Source organism: Macaca thibetana, chromosome 8 (genome assembly GCF_024542745.1).
Source record: "Macaca thibetana thibetana isolate TM-01 chromosome 8, ASM2454274v1, whole genome shotgun sequence".
In the NCBI taxonomy this organism is placed as follows: domain Eukaryota; kingdom Metazoa; phylum Chordata; class Mammalia; order Primates; family Cercopithecidae; genus Macaca; species Macaca thibetana.
Window position 1 is genome coordinate 135,088,250 of NC_065585.1, and position 17,974 is coordinate 135,106,223.

At 44.0% G+C, this 17,974-nt stretch overlaps 1 protein-coding gene and 1 pseudogene across 2 annotated transcripts in view; both read left to right on the forward strand.

Moving 5' to 3' along the window:
* Positions 1-17,441, forward strand: part of LOC126961092 (neutrophil defensin 3) — a 72,937-nt gene extending 55,496 nt beyond the window's left edge. Inside the window, exons 1-3 of one of the 2 annotated variants that reach the window (XM_050801139.1) lie at positions 14,981-15,072; positions 16,435-16,621; positions 17,197-17,441. In XM_050801139.1, the coding sequence (XP_050657096.1) occupies positions 16,447-16,621; positions 17,197-17,312 (291 nt within the window). In that variant the 5' untranslated portion in view covers positions 14,981-15,072; positions 16,435-16,446 and the 3' untranslated portion in view covers positions 17,313-17,441. Of the gene's footprint in view, positions 1-14,980; positions 15,073-16,434; positions 16,622-17,196 lie in introns of those variants that run through there. The other variant, XM_050801138.1, reaches the window with a different exon arrangement.
* LOC126961111 (defensin alpha 4-like) overlaps positions 15,000-17,974 on the forward strand; it is an 84,532-nt pseudogene continuing 81,557 nt past the window's right edge.

The following is a 17,974-nucleotide window of genomic DNA, read 5'->3' on the forward strand; positions in this document are numbered from 1 at the left end:
CCTGATGGCTAATGAGGGGGAATCATACCCATCCTGTGTTTGTATTTGTTCACTGAAAGCTGGACCCAAGAGTAACGGGCTTTGCCGAATAGGGCTTGGTCGTTTGTACACATGTGAGTATGGGGGTTGGCAGGAGAGGGGAGAGAGGAAAGCAAACCATTTGAAGTTCCCTTATTGTCTCCAAAGCCCTCTGATGTTCTTTTTATTCCAGGTCTGCCATCTATTTGCTTGATGCCTCTGATGACTTCAGGAGTCGTGATACAGATCCTGATAAGATTCTCTGCTTCCCGTCTGTCTGTATGTTTACCAACCACCGTGTGAATTAACCTGTGATATCTCCTATTCCATCTGGAGTAAGCTGGGGCCACTTCTTATTTCCCAAAGGTAGATCAGACAATTCCAGAATTCCCCTTTAAGTCAAGACCAGGAAATCAAGACCACTTATCCTTAGAAGAATCTTGTCCTCTTAGATAGATCAGGGTAGCTGAGTAATAGCTCCCGGGTAGGATTGCCAGGTGATAGGGGAATTGCTGTCTTCCCCTTGAACAAGTGGGGAAAGTGGTGTGGACAGCTTTAATTCACAATGAACAAGCACAATTTGCTGGGCACAGTGGCTCATACCTTTAAACCCAGCAGTTTGGGAGGCCGAGGCGGGTGGATCAGTTGAGGTCAGGAATTTGAGACCAGCCTGGCCAACACGGTGAAACTTTGTCTCTACTGAACATACAAAAATAAGCCGAGTGTGGAGGCGTGCACCTGTAAACCCAGCTACTTGGGAGGCTGAGGCAGGAGAATCGCTTGAACCCAGGAGGTAGAGGTTGCAGTGAGCTGAGATCATGCTACTGCACTCCAGCCTGAGAGACAGAGCAAGACTCTGTCTCAAAAAAAAATATTGGGGTGAAGGAGGCAGGTTTAATTGGAATCCTGGGCCTTGGTTAAAAGGCCACCTCACACTGGATAAATGATTGCCAAGGTCAAGTAAATACAAAACAAATGCAATTACACACAAAACGCACATCTCTGAAATGGCTGAAAAGTTTCAGAATTCTTTCACTCCGCACAGACCTCAGCAATGGGATTTAACAGAAAGCGTTTATGTCCATTGCTTTTCGAAGGACCTGGGAGAAAGAGTCCCTATCCTGAGCGATGATGATCTATAAGCAGTAAACCTCCCCTAGGTCCACAGTGGTCTCAGTAAAACACTATTGCTAGGACCCACTCCACAGAGTGTCTGATTCAGCAGGTCTAGGGTGGGATCCAGGAGTTGCTATTGCTACCATGTTCCCAGGTGATGCAGGTGCTTCTGGTTCAGAGCTCTGGCTTTGAGAACACCTGCTGTGGTGTGGGAAACGGCATTGCTCTACCATGGCTCCCAACATCACACCTCAGGGATCCTTGACCTGTTGGTTTCAGAAACCTTCCTCATACTCTGTTTCATTCACCCACTCCACAGCTATAACATCAATCTTCTTATCACTTGGAGATACTCTCATCTTAAAAATGCAGATTCCAGCGTCCTACCCTGCTTCATCCCCACCCCTCAATCTTTCTGACTCAGCCACTCCCACGTTGTCACTCAATGTCGTCAACACCTCCATTCTCTAGGACACCACTAGTTCCCAATCAGTTGTCCAAACTCTTTTAATTCTTTCACATCCAGCCCTGGTCTATGTTCCATCACTTAATCACTATTGAATGAGGACCTCGTTCTTTTCCCCCTACTCTCTCATCTCCCTGGGCAAATGCCAAATACTAAGCCCACATCAATTTTATATTGTTCTCACCTTCACCTTGATGCTGAGAAAAAGTCCCAACCACGGAAATCCAATTAAAACACAACTGAGTTCTCAGCCCTGCCTAGAAATCTTCCAAAAATCCTTACATTTCCAATCTCAAAAGAGAACAAAATTATGTCACATCATCTACTCTAGAAAATCTCTTTTTAAAATATCTCCTCACTCTTATGAAATGTGAAATGGATAGGCATTTTATAATTGATGATTATGTTGAACTGCAACAACATACACGATAAAAATAAGAGATAGGCCGGACGCGGTGGCTCACACTTGGAATCCCAGCACTTTGGGAGGCTGAGAAGGGTGACGGATCACCTGAGGTCAGGAGTTCAAGACCAGCCTGGCCAACATGGTGAGACCACGTCTCTACTAGAAATCCAAAAACTAGCAGGGCGTGGTGGTACATGCTGGTAATACCAGCTACTTGGGGAGGCCGAGGCAGAAGAATTGCTTGAACCCAGGAGGCGGATGTTGCAGTGAGCCGAGGTCCCGCCTTTCCCCCTTTTAAAATTTGTTTATTTAGCTTTATGTGTTTAGTCATAAGAGGTGTGAGTATATTCTGGATACATGTCTTCCACGAGATACGTGATTTGTAAGTATTTTCTCTCATTCTGTGAGTTGCCTTTTCACTTTCTTGATAGTGTCACTTGAAGCACAAAAGAATTTAATTTTGATAATATCCAATTACCTGTTTTCCTTAGGTTGCTCATGCTTTTGATATTATATCTGAGAATCCATTGCCAAACAGAGGTTATGAAGGCTTGCGGCTACGTTGCCTTGTAAAAGTATTATGCTTTTAGATTTTACATTGTATTTCTAACCCATTTTGAATTAGCTTTTAAATGTACTGTGAGGTAGGGTCCAACTCATTCTGATGAATGTGGCCATCTAGTTTACCCACCATTTGTTTAAAAGAATTTTCTTTACTCCATTGAACGGCCTGGGCACCATTGCAGAAAATCAGTTAATAACCATAGACACATTTTTATTTCCGAACTCTCAATTCTATTCCACGGATCTACGTCTATATTTACAGCAGGACCACCCTGTCATGATTACTGTTTCTTCGTAGGATGTTTTGAAAACAGGAAGCTTTTCCTCTTTTTCAAGATGATTTAGCTATTCTGGGATCTTTGCTATTCCATATACATTTTAGAATCACCTCGTCAGTTTCTACAAAGACGTCATTAGGGATTCTGAAATAGATTGAGCTGAATCTGCAGATCAGTTTGGGGAGCACTGATGTCTCACATTAAGCCTTACAATCCATGAGCATAAGATCTCTTTCCAGCTCACTGACATCTCACATTAAGCCTTAAACCCATGAGCATAAGATCTCTTTCCAGTTGTTGAGATATTCTTAAAAAGTTTCAACTTTTTGTGGTGTGGGGAGTATAAGTTTTGCACATTTTTGTTAATTCAAATACTAGCTATTTTCCTTTTGATACTATTTGTAAAAGGAGTTTTTAGTTTCATTTTTGAAAAGTTTATTATGAAAGAAAAAATACAATTGATTTTTGTGCACTGGTCTTCTATTTTTCAACCATGCTAAACTTCCTTATTACTTCTAATAGTTTTTTAATAAACTGTTTTTGATTTTCTACATATAAAAGATCATGTTTTTGAAAACAGAGATTATTTTACTTCTTCTTTTCTAACCGGGATGTCATTTAATTTTTTCTTCTTGCCTGACTGCCCTAGAACCTCCAGCACAATGTCGAGTAGAAGTGGTGACTTCAGCTATCCTTGGCTGGGTTCTGAGCTCAGAAGGAAAGCTTTTTTTTTTAATTCTTTATTTATGTACTTATTTATTTATTTTTTAACCAGCAAGTATGATGTTAATTGCAGGTTTGTCATAGATGTCCCTGGTGCCAAAAATGTTGGGGACTGCTGCCTTAACAGATGGAGACAGTTCCCGTGTAACCCCAATGAGTGTTTTCAGGCCTAACAGCGTCTCATATTTCACTAACTGTATTCTTATTTCTTCATCTTTTTTCTCTCTTCTCTGGACTGTGTAATCTTTTATCTGTCAGTGTACACATTTTCTAATTCTTGGTTCTGCCAGTTTAAGTATACTATTGAGCAGTCGTTAATAACATTTACATTTCAATTATTCTACTCTTCAATTCCAGAATTTCATGTGTTTCTCTGTAACTTCACTTTATTATATTCTGCCTTTGAAAAGATATTGTCATCAGTTTCCTTTAATTATGTAATAATGACTTCTTTTAGTTCTTTAGTCACATTTACCATTAATATTTATTTTTTCTATTAAGTTCTTTATATACTTAGATATTTACCTTTATTACATGTATGGTTTACAAATATTTTCTCCCTCTTGCTAGGTTGTGTTTTTGCTCAATTAATTGTTTCCTTTGCCAAGCTGATGTTTTACAATTAAATGAACTCCAACTTGTTTATTTTTGCTTTTGTTACCTCTGCCTTTAATGTAATATCCAAGAAATAATCTCCCAGTTCAATGTTAGGAAGCTTTATCACTATGCGTTCTTCTAGTAAGTTTTATGATTTCAAGACTTATATTTAGGTCTTCAATTCATTCAGAGTTGATTTTTACATACGTGTGAGAGAAGGGTACAAATGTAGATATACATCGAATTATCAGGTTGTGTACTTTCAACAGATATAATTTCTAATTGTCACTCCTCTCAATACAGTTGGGAATAAAAAAATTTTTTTAATCTTATTCAGACCAACTCTTTAGCTAGCATCCCACTGAGCTTATTTCCCTGACACCCTGATGAGGACATTGTCCTCTCCACACTAGCAGCAGCAGGAGACTATGCCTTCGAGAACCTCAAAAACCTCCGTCACGAGGGTGGAGATGCCCCGGAATCCTGCGATAAATTACTCTCTACACTAATCGGGTCTGTCTCTGGCCTCGGGGTCTAGACCACCAGAGAATAGCAGGGCTCATCTTCAGAAAATAAGAGGCATTTATTCCCTGAAATTATTGAATATAAGAGCACTGTTCCTTTTCTTTTTTGGACATTGAGAAGGAAATGTTCCAGCAGATGAGACACAGGAAATTATATCATGATCCTAATCATCCCTTTTGGCTTGGACCCAGAACAGACACTCAATAAACAGACTTGTATGATGAAAGCTGGGAGAACAGAGAAGCATCAAAGGGATCTTGATGGCAAAGGCAGCCCATCCCTTCCCCAATCATATGCTCCACCTCCTCTCACTGCAGCATCTGGGACAGACGACCAGGACTTTGCCATCTCCTTCACAGGGGACACAAGCTCAGGTTTTAGAGCTTCAGGTGAGAGCTGCCAGCATTGCAGAGCTAGGAGTCTAGAGAGGAAAAACCAGGCACCTCTAGAATCAGAGTCAACAGCTGGCTGTTTCTCTTAGGTGATCACCTCCCCAGGCCTCAGTTTCCTTGTGTGTATACTGAAAAGACAGAATCAGATGATATTCAATGGACAGTGATCCTCCAAAGATATTTGATTCTGTGAAAAGTCAGTGAAATTTAGTAATCTTATGCTATGTGGAAACATACTCGGGAGTCTCTCTGGAATCAAGGTTGAGAACCCACTTGGAAAGAAGCATATTTCTTTTTGTTCGTTAGAGGAGCTTCACAAATGGGAACGGACCTAAGGGTGTATTCAACTGTGTGTGTGAAGAAGCAGCATCACAAAAAAGTGAGCAAATGAGAATAAGCCTCTAACCCTGCCTGTGAGCAGCACTGCTGTGTACGTTGATTCCTACCGATTGAGCCGGTCTTGCTGCTGCTGTGATGTGGCCACCGTGGTGAATGCAATCAGCCCAGTAGCTACCCGCACAGGGATTCTCCTTATCAACCACCTCTGACCCCAGTCCTGATGCCTGATGCTTTCTCTGTGTCTCTAGGCTCAGCGAGGGGCTTGGTCTGCTATTGCAGAATATCAGGCTGTCATTTTTCCAAACACCACTATGGGACTGCACCAATAGTGGGATCTGCTGTCTTTTCTGCTGCCTCTGAACATGGAGCACAGAGGAAAATGTGTTCATCGTTTGCTTTGAGATCTAGAGAACATTTATTACTCCTTTACCTTGTCTTCAATTTTCTTTTCTTATTCCAAATAAAGTCTTTGTGGCAAGTTCTCCGTGTTTGTACCTGCTTGCTGTTTAATGGACCTCTTAGTCAAGACTCTTTGGGATGCAAGTACCAGAATCCTAAATTCAGCTTTTTAGGCAAAATACAACTCCAAATTCTAAGAACATCAAGGACAAACATTGGCTTCAGACACAAATTGATTTACAAGCACAAATTATGTGGCCGATTTCTCCTTCTACTTCTCAGTCTTTTCACTCTGCCTCATTGCTATTGAATTCACTCAAAGGTAACTCCCATGTGTTAGGAAAAACAATCATTGTCAGCTTCCAGTTTACACAATCATATCATCGCTACTTCTTAGGAAAAAAAAAAACACCATGTTCTTTCCTGAAGTGTTGGAGCTTCATTGAACAGACCCAGATCACACCTCTGGCTTTGAAGACCTGGGGCTGTCACAGCTCTATTGAAAAACATTTAATTGAGATTGGAATGGACAGCTAAGAAAGTTGTAATGGGATGGGTGTGGTGGCTCATACCTGTCATCCCAGCATCAAAGAAATGGTTTCAGACCAGGAGCAGTGGCTCATGCCTGTAATCCCAGAACTTTGGGAGGCCGAGGCGGGTGGACACCTGAGGTCAGGAGTTCAAGACCAGCCTGGCCAACATGGTGAAACATCGTCTTTACTAAAAGCACAAAAATTAGCCGAGAGTGGTGGCACGTGCCTGTAATCCCAGCTACTTGGGAGGCTGAGGCAGGAGAATCACTTGAACCTGGGAAATGGAGGTTGCTGTGAGCCAAGAGCATGTCATTTTACTCCAGCCTGGGTGACAAGAGCGAAACCCAATCAAAAACAACAACAACAACAAAAAAAAAAAACCTGTAATGACTACAACAAAAAGCATAGGAGCACCTCACTGCAACAGACTCATCACTAATATTTTCCACCCATGCCAGGGAAAATCAAGATTTTCATATTCATAAAGTTGTCTTCACACAAACAAAATGCAGATTCCTCAACTGTATTCTGAAAAATGCACCCTTGAGACAGGAGAATAGGGAAGTAGGGTAATCAAGGGTTAAGGGATAAGGAAAAGAAAACCAGGTGCAGCCAGTTCCAGGCAAGATTAGGCAGAACACCAAATTCTTTTAGCTTAATAAAAACCCTAAATGGGGGGCTTTTGAGCCACTTGCTTGAACCGGCTCCCACTCTGTGGAGTGTCAATAAATCTGTACTTTCGTTACTGCGTTCTCATGTTGCTTTGGTTTGTCTTTCGTTGCTTCTTTCTTTTGTTGCTTTGTTTGTACGTTTTGTTGAATTATTTGTTCAATGCACTAACAACCTGGACAACCCACAGTCAAGATCTTCCATCTGGTAACACTCTCTTGGGTTCCCTTAAAACTGATGAGGACCTGATTCTACCCGAAAATACAGTTTTAAAGGGGCACCAGGAAAACAGAAGTGAGGGAAAAGCTATCCAAGTAATCTGCGTCCCTGCTGGTGCTGCAGGGCACTGAGGTTCTGATACCCAGAACGTCCTGCACATCAGCAAGTGAGTAGGAAACCAGGTCTGGAGAAAGGGAATGAACCAGGAGCTCAGCGCCCACTGAGATGCTCAGAGCATTTGCCGGGAAGGCCACAGCGCCCCCTGTGGTCCTGCCTCCAACTGCAGCCTCCCCACCAGGCCCAGCACACCTTGGGTCTGTACCTTCCTGAGCCTGCCTTTCTCCTCTCCTCCAAGAGGACAGGGTCACTCCGGGTGTCCCTGAGGCCAGGCTGACATCTTGCTGAGGTGTGATGTGACCCTTCCTGTCTCTCTTCTCTTTCCTTCTCTAGGCACCCATTGAACCTTGAACACGAGTTCAACATATCCTACAAATAGCCTATGGAATCCAGAAAGGATTCCAGCGTGAGCCCCAGAGCCCCAGAAAGGATTCCAGCGTGAGCCCCAGAGCCCCAGAAAGGATTCCAGCGTGAGCCCCAGAGCCCCAGAAAGGATTCCAGCGTGAGCCCCGAGTATTTATTTTACTTTAAACTTAGTAGTGCTAGTTTGCGATTCCACAATACATTTTTTGAATAAAAATATGTCTGTTCCAGCCTTGGCTACTCTTATTGGGTGGTACTGGTAAAACACCCTGAGAACTCTTACAGTGACAGAGAGACCACAGTTTGCAAAGAAAGAAAGACTGTTTCAAGTGGATTATTCATCATTCTTGAATAAAACAATATAATGAGTCCAGACACAACTGTGACCACCAACACCAACCACAAATGCCCAGCACCCAGGAGAAGGAGGCAGGTACTGTCCACGTCCAACCATGCAGATCCCGAGCAGATCTCCGCCCCAGACTGAGGCTCTGCCTGTGTAAAGAGGGAGCCCAGGGTTCCAGGCACCCCGCTGAGACAGTGCACAGCTGGGGGATCTACTGCAGACCTCAAGGAGACCTCAGTGGGTTCATGTCTGATAAAATAAATGCTCACAAATCTTCCCCCTTGTGTAGACAGGGAAGGACACATATTAGGATTCAGTGGGTGAAAAACAAGCAGCCTTCCTGGGTTCCTGTAACTGCCTTGGAGTTGGAGTCATGAGGTCCTTGAACTAACTCTGCAAATTATTCCTAACTGTCCAATGGGCCAGGATCACTTCATTTTGGGGCACCTGCCCTTCACCTAGAAGTCCGCCCAGCTCATTTCTCCAGCTCCTGGGGTCTCAGCTAAAACATCTTTTGGTCACTGAAACCTTTCTTGGTTTCTCAATTTAAGATTGCAACAAGTTCCCCTGGATACCTCCATCCTCCTTGTTCTCTTTATTTCTAACTGTAGAATTTCAAACCATTTCACATCCTATACATTTCACTTACTCTCGGTAACAGTTGTCTTTATGCTGGAAGGGAAACTGCATGTTTTGCTCATTGTTGTTCCACAGTGCCCAGATGACTGCCTAACACCTAGCTGGGGATCAATAAATTTATTCTGATTAATTAATTATCCCCAATATCACATAATACTACAAAATTCCATTTGTATTACTCAACTTCATAGAAAAAAAGCTGAAACCTACAGAGGAAAAAATTCCATGTGTCAGTTCATGTGATACTAGACCTTTCAAAAACTAAAATCATTTAAGAATGAAATATAGGAGAATATCACGGGTTAAATGTGGCTTTATTAACATTAGGACTGTAGAAAGAAGAGATCATTTTGTCTTGGAGCGGCAAGGATAGGTTTTATGGTGTATCTTAAACTGGAACATAAACATGTTTACAACTGAATAGATTAAAAAGAGGATTAGAGAAGACTGTTTGCTGGAGGGAATGGTATCAGGGACAGAGATATGCAAGGTCAGGGTCTAAGTCTACTGGACTTGGAGGAATTGATGTTGCAAGAGAATAGGATGAACTAGTAATTCGAGCTGATATTCTCAGAGGCATCTATCAATTTAAGGGAAAGGGGCAGATGAGGACAGAGTATCCCTGCTCCTGTGTGTGGATAAAGGCATACTGGGAGAACCACAGGAAGATTCTGCTACTGCAGTCTAGGGTGGGCAATGACAGCTGCAAACACTAAGGACAGAGAATGCAGGGAGAGGTGTGAGGGTCTCCAAACAATGGGAGCAACTTGTTTAGCCTCGAATAAAACCCAAAGCTTATTAATGGAATGCACACACACAGGACATTTATGGAATGCTGATGAGATACTTCTACCTTAAATAAGCCACTCATACGGTAGGAGGAGAAAATAAAGAATAAGTCAAATATGAAGCTAACCCTTTGAAATGTCATTTTCTGAGAAGAAAGTACCCTTTTCTCTGTGGGAGGATAGGAGCCTAAGTTCCATAAATACAAATTGGGAAACACAGATGGCCCAATCACACTGCTCAACCTTCCCGCCAGCAACCTCCAGTACTTTTCCACCAGCTCACTCTAGGGCTTAAACTCTCCTGTGTTTCACCTCAAGAGAGTTGAGTTCAACTGCTCTCCCTATTGCAAAGAGTTAACACCTATTGGGACATTCCTCAATAACCAATTTCTTGGCATTTCAAAAAACTATCTGGTGCAATTTTTCTTTTAAACAAAGGATATTGGCTTGTTAGTGTTGCTGTTGATATTTTGTGCTTGTTTATATGATATTCTGAACTCTGTTTACAATGAAAAAAGAATGTAAGAGATGAGAAAAGTACTTGTTCCCTTTTCTGAACTTTGGCATATTTTTTCTTTTGCTGCTAAAAGTCCCATAACTCACGAAGAAACTTAACATTATGAGAAGTTATTTTTCACTCTAATATTTCCCAGAAGGTCACTCTCACTACCTCTCAATGCTTTGAGATCCTGGATAACAGTGACTCCCCCACCCTTTGCACCAGCCCTCTACCCATGGCCACCCACCAGCTCCTGACACCACCTGGAATTCCTCCATTTATGAACATCAACTGTGAAGCTCCCTATCCCTGACTCACCCACTGTCCTTCCAGCCTCTCACATTCCGTCCCTCCTTCCCTGCTGATCGACATCAACAAGTTCTTCTCCCCCAGGGCTGTGCATGGGAATCACCAGGGAGCCTGATGCCCGAGCTGCCCCCAGTATACCTGTCATCTGCTCTCCAGCTGCCCCTGGGACACTTGTCATCTGCTCTCATCTCCTGTCCTTGTGCACTGCACTATCTTTGCCTCAGGTTCTCTGCGTTCGGTATTTTTGATGTTTTTCGGATCTCTTAATGGGGTCTTGAATTCAAATGTCAGAAACCAAAGACAAGCTAAGTTAATATTTTGGCTCCTATATCTTGGAATTGAGGAGGAATTCTGGCTTTAGGAATTGCTTGATCCAAGAACTCAAAGCATGAGTTACATTGTTGTTTTTACCATTTTTTTCCCCTTTGTTTCTCTTGATCTTATTTTGGGCTGTCTCCCCAGGTGACATCCATGTGAATCGTGGTCATCTCTCCATGACCTTTGTTGCTAATCTCCAGGAGAAAATCTCTACTTCTTTCCCTATTGTTCCAGCCATTTCCCGGGTCCCATGGCCTCCTCTGAGTCCATCGCTGCAGGGACAGGTTGAGAGTCCACCTGGCTCCCACACCACCTCTGCTCCCAGCAGTAAGAATTTAAACTAAGAATAAGTGAGGGTGTTCTTTGGTCACTCCTAAGACTCTACAGTTCCATGCTGCCATGACGATGGGCTCTTTGTGACACTTTGGGAATAAGGTGAGAGAGTTCTGTCCTACCTCATCAATACTATAGAGAAGCTGAGATTTACACGCAAAAACAATGCACACATTCAACTTCTCACCATGACTGTGCCTTCTGTTCATCTGGGACTGTGTGAAAAGACACCAAAGAAAGTAGTGGATTGAAACATCATGATCAGGTCTTCACTCACACATTTGCAATTGGGGTTTGGATCTTTCCACAGGCATAAGAGGAGAGGTTCTGCTGAGATCTGAAAATTTCAGGGCCAGGACACTCATGCACAGGTGGCGGGTGGTGCTGGCTCAGCTGGGAACTCTGAGAAAGCTGAACGATGAGACCCTGTGATGTGCTGGGGCCAGATCAGGCCAGCTCATCAGAGAGGAGTTTTGTGTGATAATTCTTAAACTGTCCATAGCTGGGAGCATTTTAACCACAGAAATTTACAAACATTGTAAATCACAGTTTTGTTTTTTTCCTAGAAAACTGGTTGCTCTGTGTTCTGTAGCCTATCCTTGTAGGTGGGCTCAGTTCCTCTCCCTGTGGAATGCTTAGTCTTCCTCCAAGCATGGTATCTGGGCTCCAAAGGCAGCAGCCCTCTTAGCACACGTGGTCTGCTAAAAAAATAATTTAAATGCCATGAACCAAGTTACTCTAATATTGCCTGGAAGGTCACCCTCACTACCTCTCAGCGCTCTGTCCTGCTGGACAACAGTGACCCTTCATCTTCTTTGTTCCAACCCTCCACACCCTAACTCCTGCCACCACTCAGAATCACCTGTGTAGGCTGAGAAGTCCAAATCAAGGTGGTATATAATCAGTGTCTGGTGAGGACCAGCTTTTTGGTTCATATACATCTTCTCACTGTGTCTTCATCTGGTGGAAGGAATGAAGGAGCTCTCTGGGACCTCTTCTACAGGGCACTCATTCCATTCATGAGGACCCCACCATGCTGACCTGCCCACTTCCAAAAAGGCCCCTTCTTTTAATGCTATCATCTTAGGGTCTAAGACTTCAACATATGAATTTCAGAGGAAAAATGTATCAGGCCACAGCACCATCCAACACAGAGAAAGTGAAAGACACCAGTTCACTAGGGCCTAATCCCAGAAAACAGCATGGCATCTAGTTGCATGTAGTCTGTCGGTCAAAATGTCACCCGTCCTAGACCCGACAGGAGAGAACAGAAACCTTCCTTTCTATAAAAAAGAGTAAAAGGATTTAGGGGTCATATTTGAAAACAGCTCAAGGAAGCTATTTCCTTATGGTTTATTGTAAAATAAACCTGCTGCAGACATCTGCTGCAGACGCCAACACTGGACACATAGACAGCTAGTGAGAGGCGGCTGGGAAAGGCAGACAAAAGGCAGGGGACTCGGAGCTTCTGCCTGTCCCAGCTGGATCTGCAGGTCCAGGAGTGGCTGTTGGCACAGGCAGCACCAGGACACTCCCTGCAGGATGGGGGACAGATGGCTGAGGGGAGGGACAGGGCGATGCACTCTGAGGAGCTAGGAGGTGGAGGGTCCTCCTCAGAGCTCACTTCCATGCAGCCCCCGCTCTGCCCCACGCTAACACGCATGCTGTGTTCTATGACTACCCTTTCCTACCGGGTCAAAACCATAACCCCATGCCTGGGTCCCAGGTTCTGAGTTTCACGGGGAGGCCCTCCCTACCGCCCATCACAACTATCAGAGCCTCTGGACAAAGCACACTCGTCCTGGCTATGGGCTTCTGCACATGTAGACTTCCAGGGAAGGTAACTCCTTATGCCTTGGGTGGAGCAGGTGTTCTCCTTTCATGGCATTTCTTCGCTTTCTCCTTTAGAACCACACCTACCATTGATTCAGATGGAGGTTCCCACCTCAGGGCATCACAACACTGCGGTGGGTTAAGGGAGTCTCATTTAGTTCATCATCCCCAAGTCACCAACTTCCTCAAGCAGCACGGTGGCCTCCTAAAGTCATGGTTTTTAATGTCTCTGCATGTGCTACGGACACCCAAGGCACCAAGGACCTTCAAAGGGCCATCACCTTTCTAATTCTCAACCCCATGGCCACTATCGCTTCATCACAATTGGGCTAGACCCACTGTGGTGCCCACCTTGGTGATCACAGAAGAGTTAGCTTCTTTTTCCTTAGAGATAACATAATTTACATGTTCTCCAATAATGAGACCTCCCCACACCATCACAGGACATCCACCATCTCAACATCAAACATTTATTGAACAATCAATTGTGGATGGATAGTAAACTATGATCTTCTGAGGACTGACGCCCCAGGCCCACTGGCACCCAGCAGGGCCATGAGGCTTTTGCTAGACCACACCTCTCCATTTGACAAGCAACTTTTGGCACAAGCTCCCGTTTTTACCGGTTTTAAAGGTTAGCTAATATTTCCCACTTACTCCTCCTGGCAGGAAGTAGGGATTATTGCTCCAGAACCCACCGAGGGTGCAGTCAGAGGCAGCAAATGAGGAGAAGAAGCCTTCAAACTAGACACAACAACTACATCAGGCAAAGACCATATGGAAGTGCCATCACCAAATGTGGCCATGGGGGAGAAAGGCTCCAAGGAAAAGTGGGTGCGAGCTGACCCATGGAAGCACTGGGAAGAAAGCCCTGAGTGACAAGATGTCAGTGTTCTCCATGATTGGCCTTGCTTGGTATCTCATGTACACATGGCTTGTGGGGTAGCTGTTACACTCAGGCCTTGCAGCCTAGAGAGTTGCTGGGAACAGGACAGCCCTAGTCAGAATTTGTACCCGAGGCTGGAAAACTGGGGAATTCCCTGTAAGTCCTGTTAGAGGGGCTGCACCCCAAATACAACCTGACCTGTGTCCAAGGTGGGCAACTCAATTCTTAGATATTGATTGGGTCCCACGGCACCAATGCTTAAACACCAGCAGCCCTCACAACCTCAGATCACCCTGTTTCAAGGATGAGGAGGTGGTTCTCTGGATGCACAGGATTCAATCCAAATGGGCTAACGACGCCACAGCACAAACCCAGACTGCAGCCTGAAGGGTTGGAGCCTTGCATTCACAGAAAGCATCCAGACATGATCATGGACTCAGCGATACACCTGTGCTCCAATGTATATGAGTTACAGATGAAAACCTCCTATGCCTCCCAGGAAGCACCACTCAACTTTACTAAATGCTTCTCTGAAGACCCACAAGGGCTGAGAAGCTGTACAACACCAGCAGTAAAATGAACGCCCAGACTCCCACTTCTCTTCTTGGGTGGCCATCTGGAAAGGCCACCCCCACCCCGAAGGCTAATGCTTCAGACCAGTTCTTGGCTTAGACGATCTTAGACAATTGTTTAACGTTAAACTGTTCATTGGCCAAGCAAGGAGGTGATTGTCCCCTCTGGGGAACTACACGCTGCGTGTGCATCCATAACTCAGGAGAACTCACAAAAGTCTGTTCCACATAGCAAGAGAAGCCCAGGTGGCACTCAGTCTCACCGGGGTGTTCTCCAACATCCCAGCTCAGCCAAACGGCTTTGATTTGTTTTTATGGTTAGACCCCAGGTCCTCAGGACACTGCTTCAGAAACAGATTCCAAATCCTCTTCTGTGTGTGGGTGGCATTCCTATCCTAGTCTCTCTGTAGGGCGTATACTATGATACGCAGCCAGGCTGTCCCGGAGGCTTTAAGTACTCCCTTGGTGCAGGTAGTTCACCTTAGCCACAGCCAATGCAGCACAGGGTCAATTGTGTTAGGAGCCATGGAGAATCCAGAGTTGGTTCCTGCCCGGGCTTGGCCAGGGCTGACCAAGGTAGACAAGGGGTTCCTCTGTAGAGTTCAACTTTAACCTCACCTTCCTACCAAATTACTCAACTGTCCTTGACACCACAATTATTGAATGGACCCAACAGAAAGTAACCCCGGAAATTAGGACACCTCATCCCAAAAGACCTTTAAATAGGGGAAGTCCACTTGTGCACAGCTGCTCCTTACTACAGAAGACCTGGGACAGAGGACTGCTGTCTGCCCTCTCTGGTCGCCCTGCCTAGCTAGAAGAGCTGTAAGTAACACAAAACTTAAACTTTTACACTGAGTTTTCATCATTGAAGCTATGCCTCCAATCTGACCTCTGACTGGGGGGCCACCCCAGAGGGACCCAGCAGGTAAATCCCTGCTGGGAACGTCTGTCTGGATCTCTGGTGGCTCCTGGGGACAATGGCTTTCAGCTAAGTTAATAGAGAAACTCAAGCAGTTTCCTTCTAAACACAAGTGTCCTAGTTGACATGTCCAGTAGAGATAATCGCAGGTCTTTGGAACATTGTTTTGAGAAAAGCATATTCAGGTCCTTGGTCTGTTTTTCAATCAGGTTGTTTGATTTTTGCTATTGAGTTGTTTGACTTCCTTATGTATTCGGATATTTGCCCCTTCTACCATGTAGGTTTTGCAAATATTTTCTCTCATTTTCTGGATTATCTTTTCACGCAGCTGATTGTTTCCTTTGCTGTGCAGATGCTTTAGCGTTCAATACAGTCACAATTGTCTATTTTCCCTTTTATTGCCTGTGCTTTTGGTGTCATAGCCAAGAAATCATTACCTACATCAATGTCAAAAGCTTTATCCTTATATGCACTTCTAGTAGTTTATGGTTTCGGGCGTTGCATTTAGGTCTTCAGTTCATTCTGAATCGATGTTTCTATACAGTGTGAGATAAAGATTTAAATACAAACATATATAAAATCATGAGGTAGTGTACACTATAAATATACAATTGTTAATTGTCACTCAAGTCTAAATAGAGCTGGAAATAATAAACAGTTTTTTTTTTTTACTTCAACAACTCTATGTCACTGAGCTTATTTCACCTTTAGCCTGATAAAATCATTGTCCTCTGCACCCTGATTCCTACAGGAGACTACTCACCCCATAACCTCAAAAACCTCTTCATGAGGATGGTAAGTCACTTGAATCCTGAAGTGAATTACTCTCTAGTCCATTGGAAACTCATATAGGACAGCAGAATCTAGACCTCCAGAGAGCAGCAGGACACATCTTCAGAAAATAAGAAGCATTTGTTCCCTGAGCCTGTTGAATGAAAGTGCAATTTCTATTGTTTTTGGAATGTCGAAAAGTAAATACTAATATTTAAGCAGGTGAACCCAGGAGTAACACAGCAGGGTCTTTCTTGTCATTATCAGCTCCAACCTAGCACAGACATTAAACGTACAGATTTACACTAGCATGAAGCTGGGAGAACAGGAGCATTCGAGCGACCTTGAGACCAATGGACCTCTCTTACAAAATGCACACCTCTTCCTACTGAAGATCGAGAAGGTTTCGTGTCTCTGAGCCTTCTCCCAGCAGAGTTATAAATCCAGGCTGGCTCCTCCCTCCCACACATCCGCTCCTGCTCTCCCTCCTCTAGGTGACCCCAGCCATGAGGACCCTCGTCATCCTTGCTGCCATTCTCCTGGTGGCCCTGCAGGCCCAGGCTGAGCCACTCCAGGCAAGAACTGACGAGGCTACTGCAGCCCAGGAGCAGATTCCAACAGACAACCCAGAAGTGGTTGTTTCCCTTGCCTGGGATGAAAGCTTGGCTCCAAAGGATTCAGGTGAGAGAGACCAGCATGTAGAGCTGCTGAGTCTAGAGGGAAAGACAGGAGACAGGTTCCAGAGTTGGGTCTCAGCAGTCTATGTCACTGAGGTGGCTTCACTTAGCATCTCTGAGCCTTGATTTTCTCATTTATAAATTGAACAGAGAGCCAAATAAATCTGAGAAGTTTTATTTCTCCGAAGACTTGATTCCAAGAAATATCTGTGAAATTCACTAGGTTTAAGATATGAAGAGACAGACTAGTTATCTCTGGATCTAAACAAGTAGACTTATTTATAAAGAGAACATTTTACTCTATTTATAGAAGAGCTTTTAAGAACTGGAGCCAAGCCTGAGGGTATGTTTAGGTGTGTGTGTCATGGGGCAGGAATGCAAAAATGAGAGCAAAGGAGAATGAGTCTCAAATTCTGTGTGACCAGCACTGCTCTGTGTATTTATTCCTATTGACTGAGGTTGTACGTGCTATATGGCAGCAATGCAGCCAGCATCACCCATTAGCTAGCATGTGACTTCCCCAAGATTCTCTTTCTTACCCACTGCTGACCCCGTATTCAATTTCTCATGCTCTCCCAGTCCCAGGCTTAAGGAAAAACATGGCCTGCTATTGCAGAATACCAGCGTGCTTAGCAGGAGAACGTCGCTATGGAACCTGCTTCTACCGGAGAAGAGTCTGGGCATTCTGCTGCTGAGCTTGCAGAAAAAAAAAAAAGAAAAATGAGCTCAAAATTTGCTTCGAGAGGTATAGGGAATTGCTATCAACTCCTGTACCTTCTGCTCAATTTCCTTTCCTCATCCAAAATAAATGCCTTGTAACAAGATTTCTGTGTTTACATCTCTTTAATGTGTGATATGTGTCTGCGTCAAGATACTTGGGGTACATGTACCAAAAAGCAAAATCAAATGTTTGAACAATATAAAATTCCAAATTCTAGGAATTTTAAACAAGAATTTAGGATTCAGATCCAAATTGAAAAGAAGGCCCATATGACACCAACGATTTCCCCATCCACTGCTCTACCTTTTCACTCTGCCTCATTTTCTCTGGATCCACTCTCAAAGAGCTCCCATGTGCTGCACAAACAATCAGTGTCAGCTTAAAGTTCAAGCAGTCACAAAATCATACTTCTCTGGGAAAACTACCATCCTCTGTGCTAAAGAATTGGAGTTTCATTGAACAATGTCAGATTGTACATTTTCCTTTTAAGACATAGGGTTACATGAGATCCACTAAAACAACTTTAATTAAGAGGGAAATGGGTTGTGGGCAAAGACGTGATGCATGGAACAGAAAACACAGCAGACCACACTGGAACGTCCTCATTAAGAGCAACCTCCAGCCACATCGACTAAG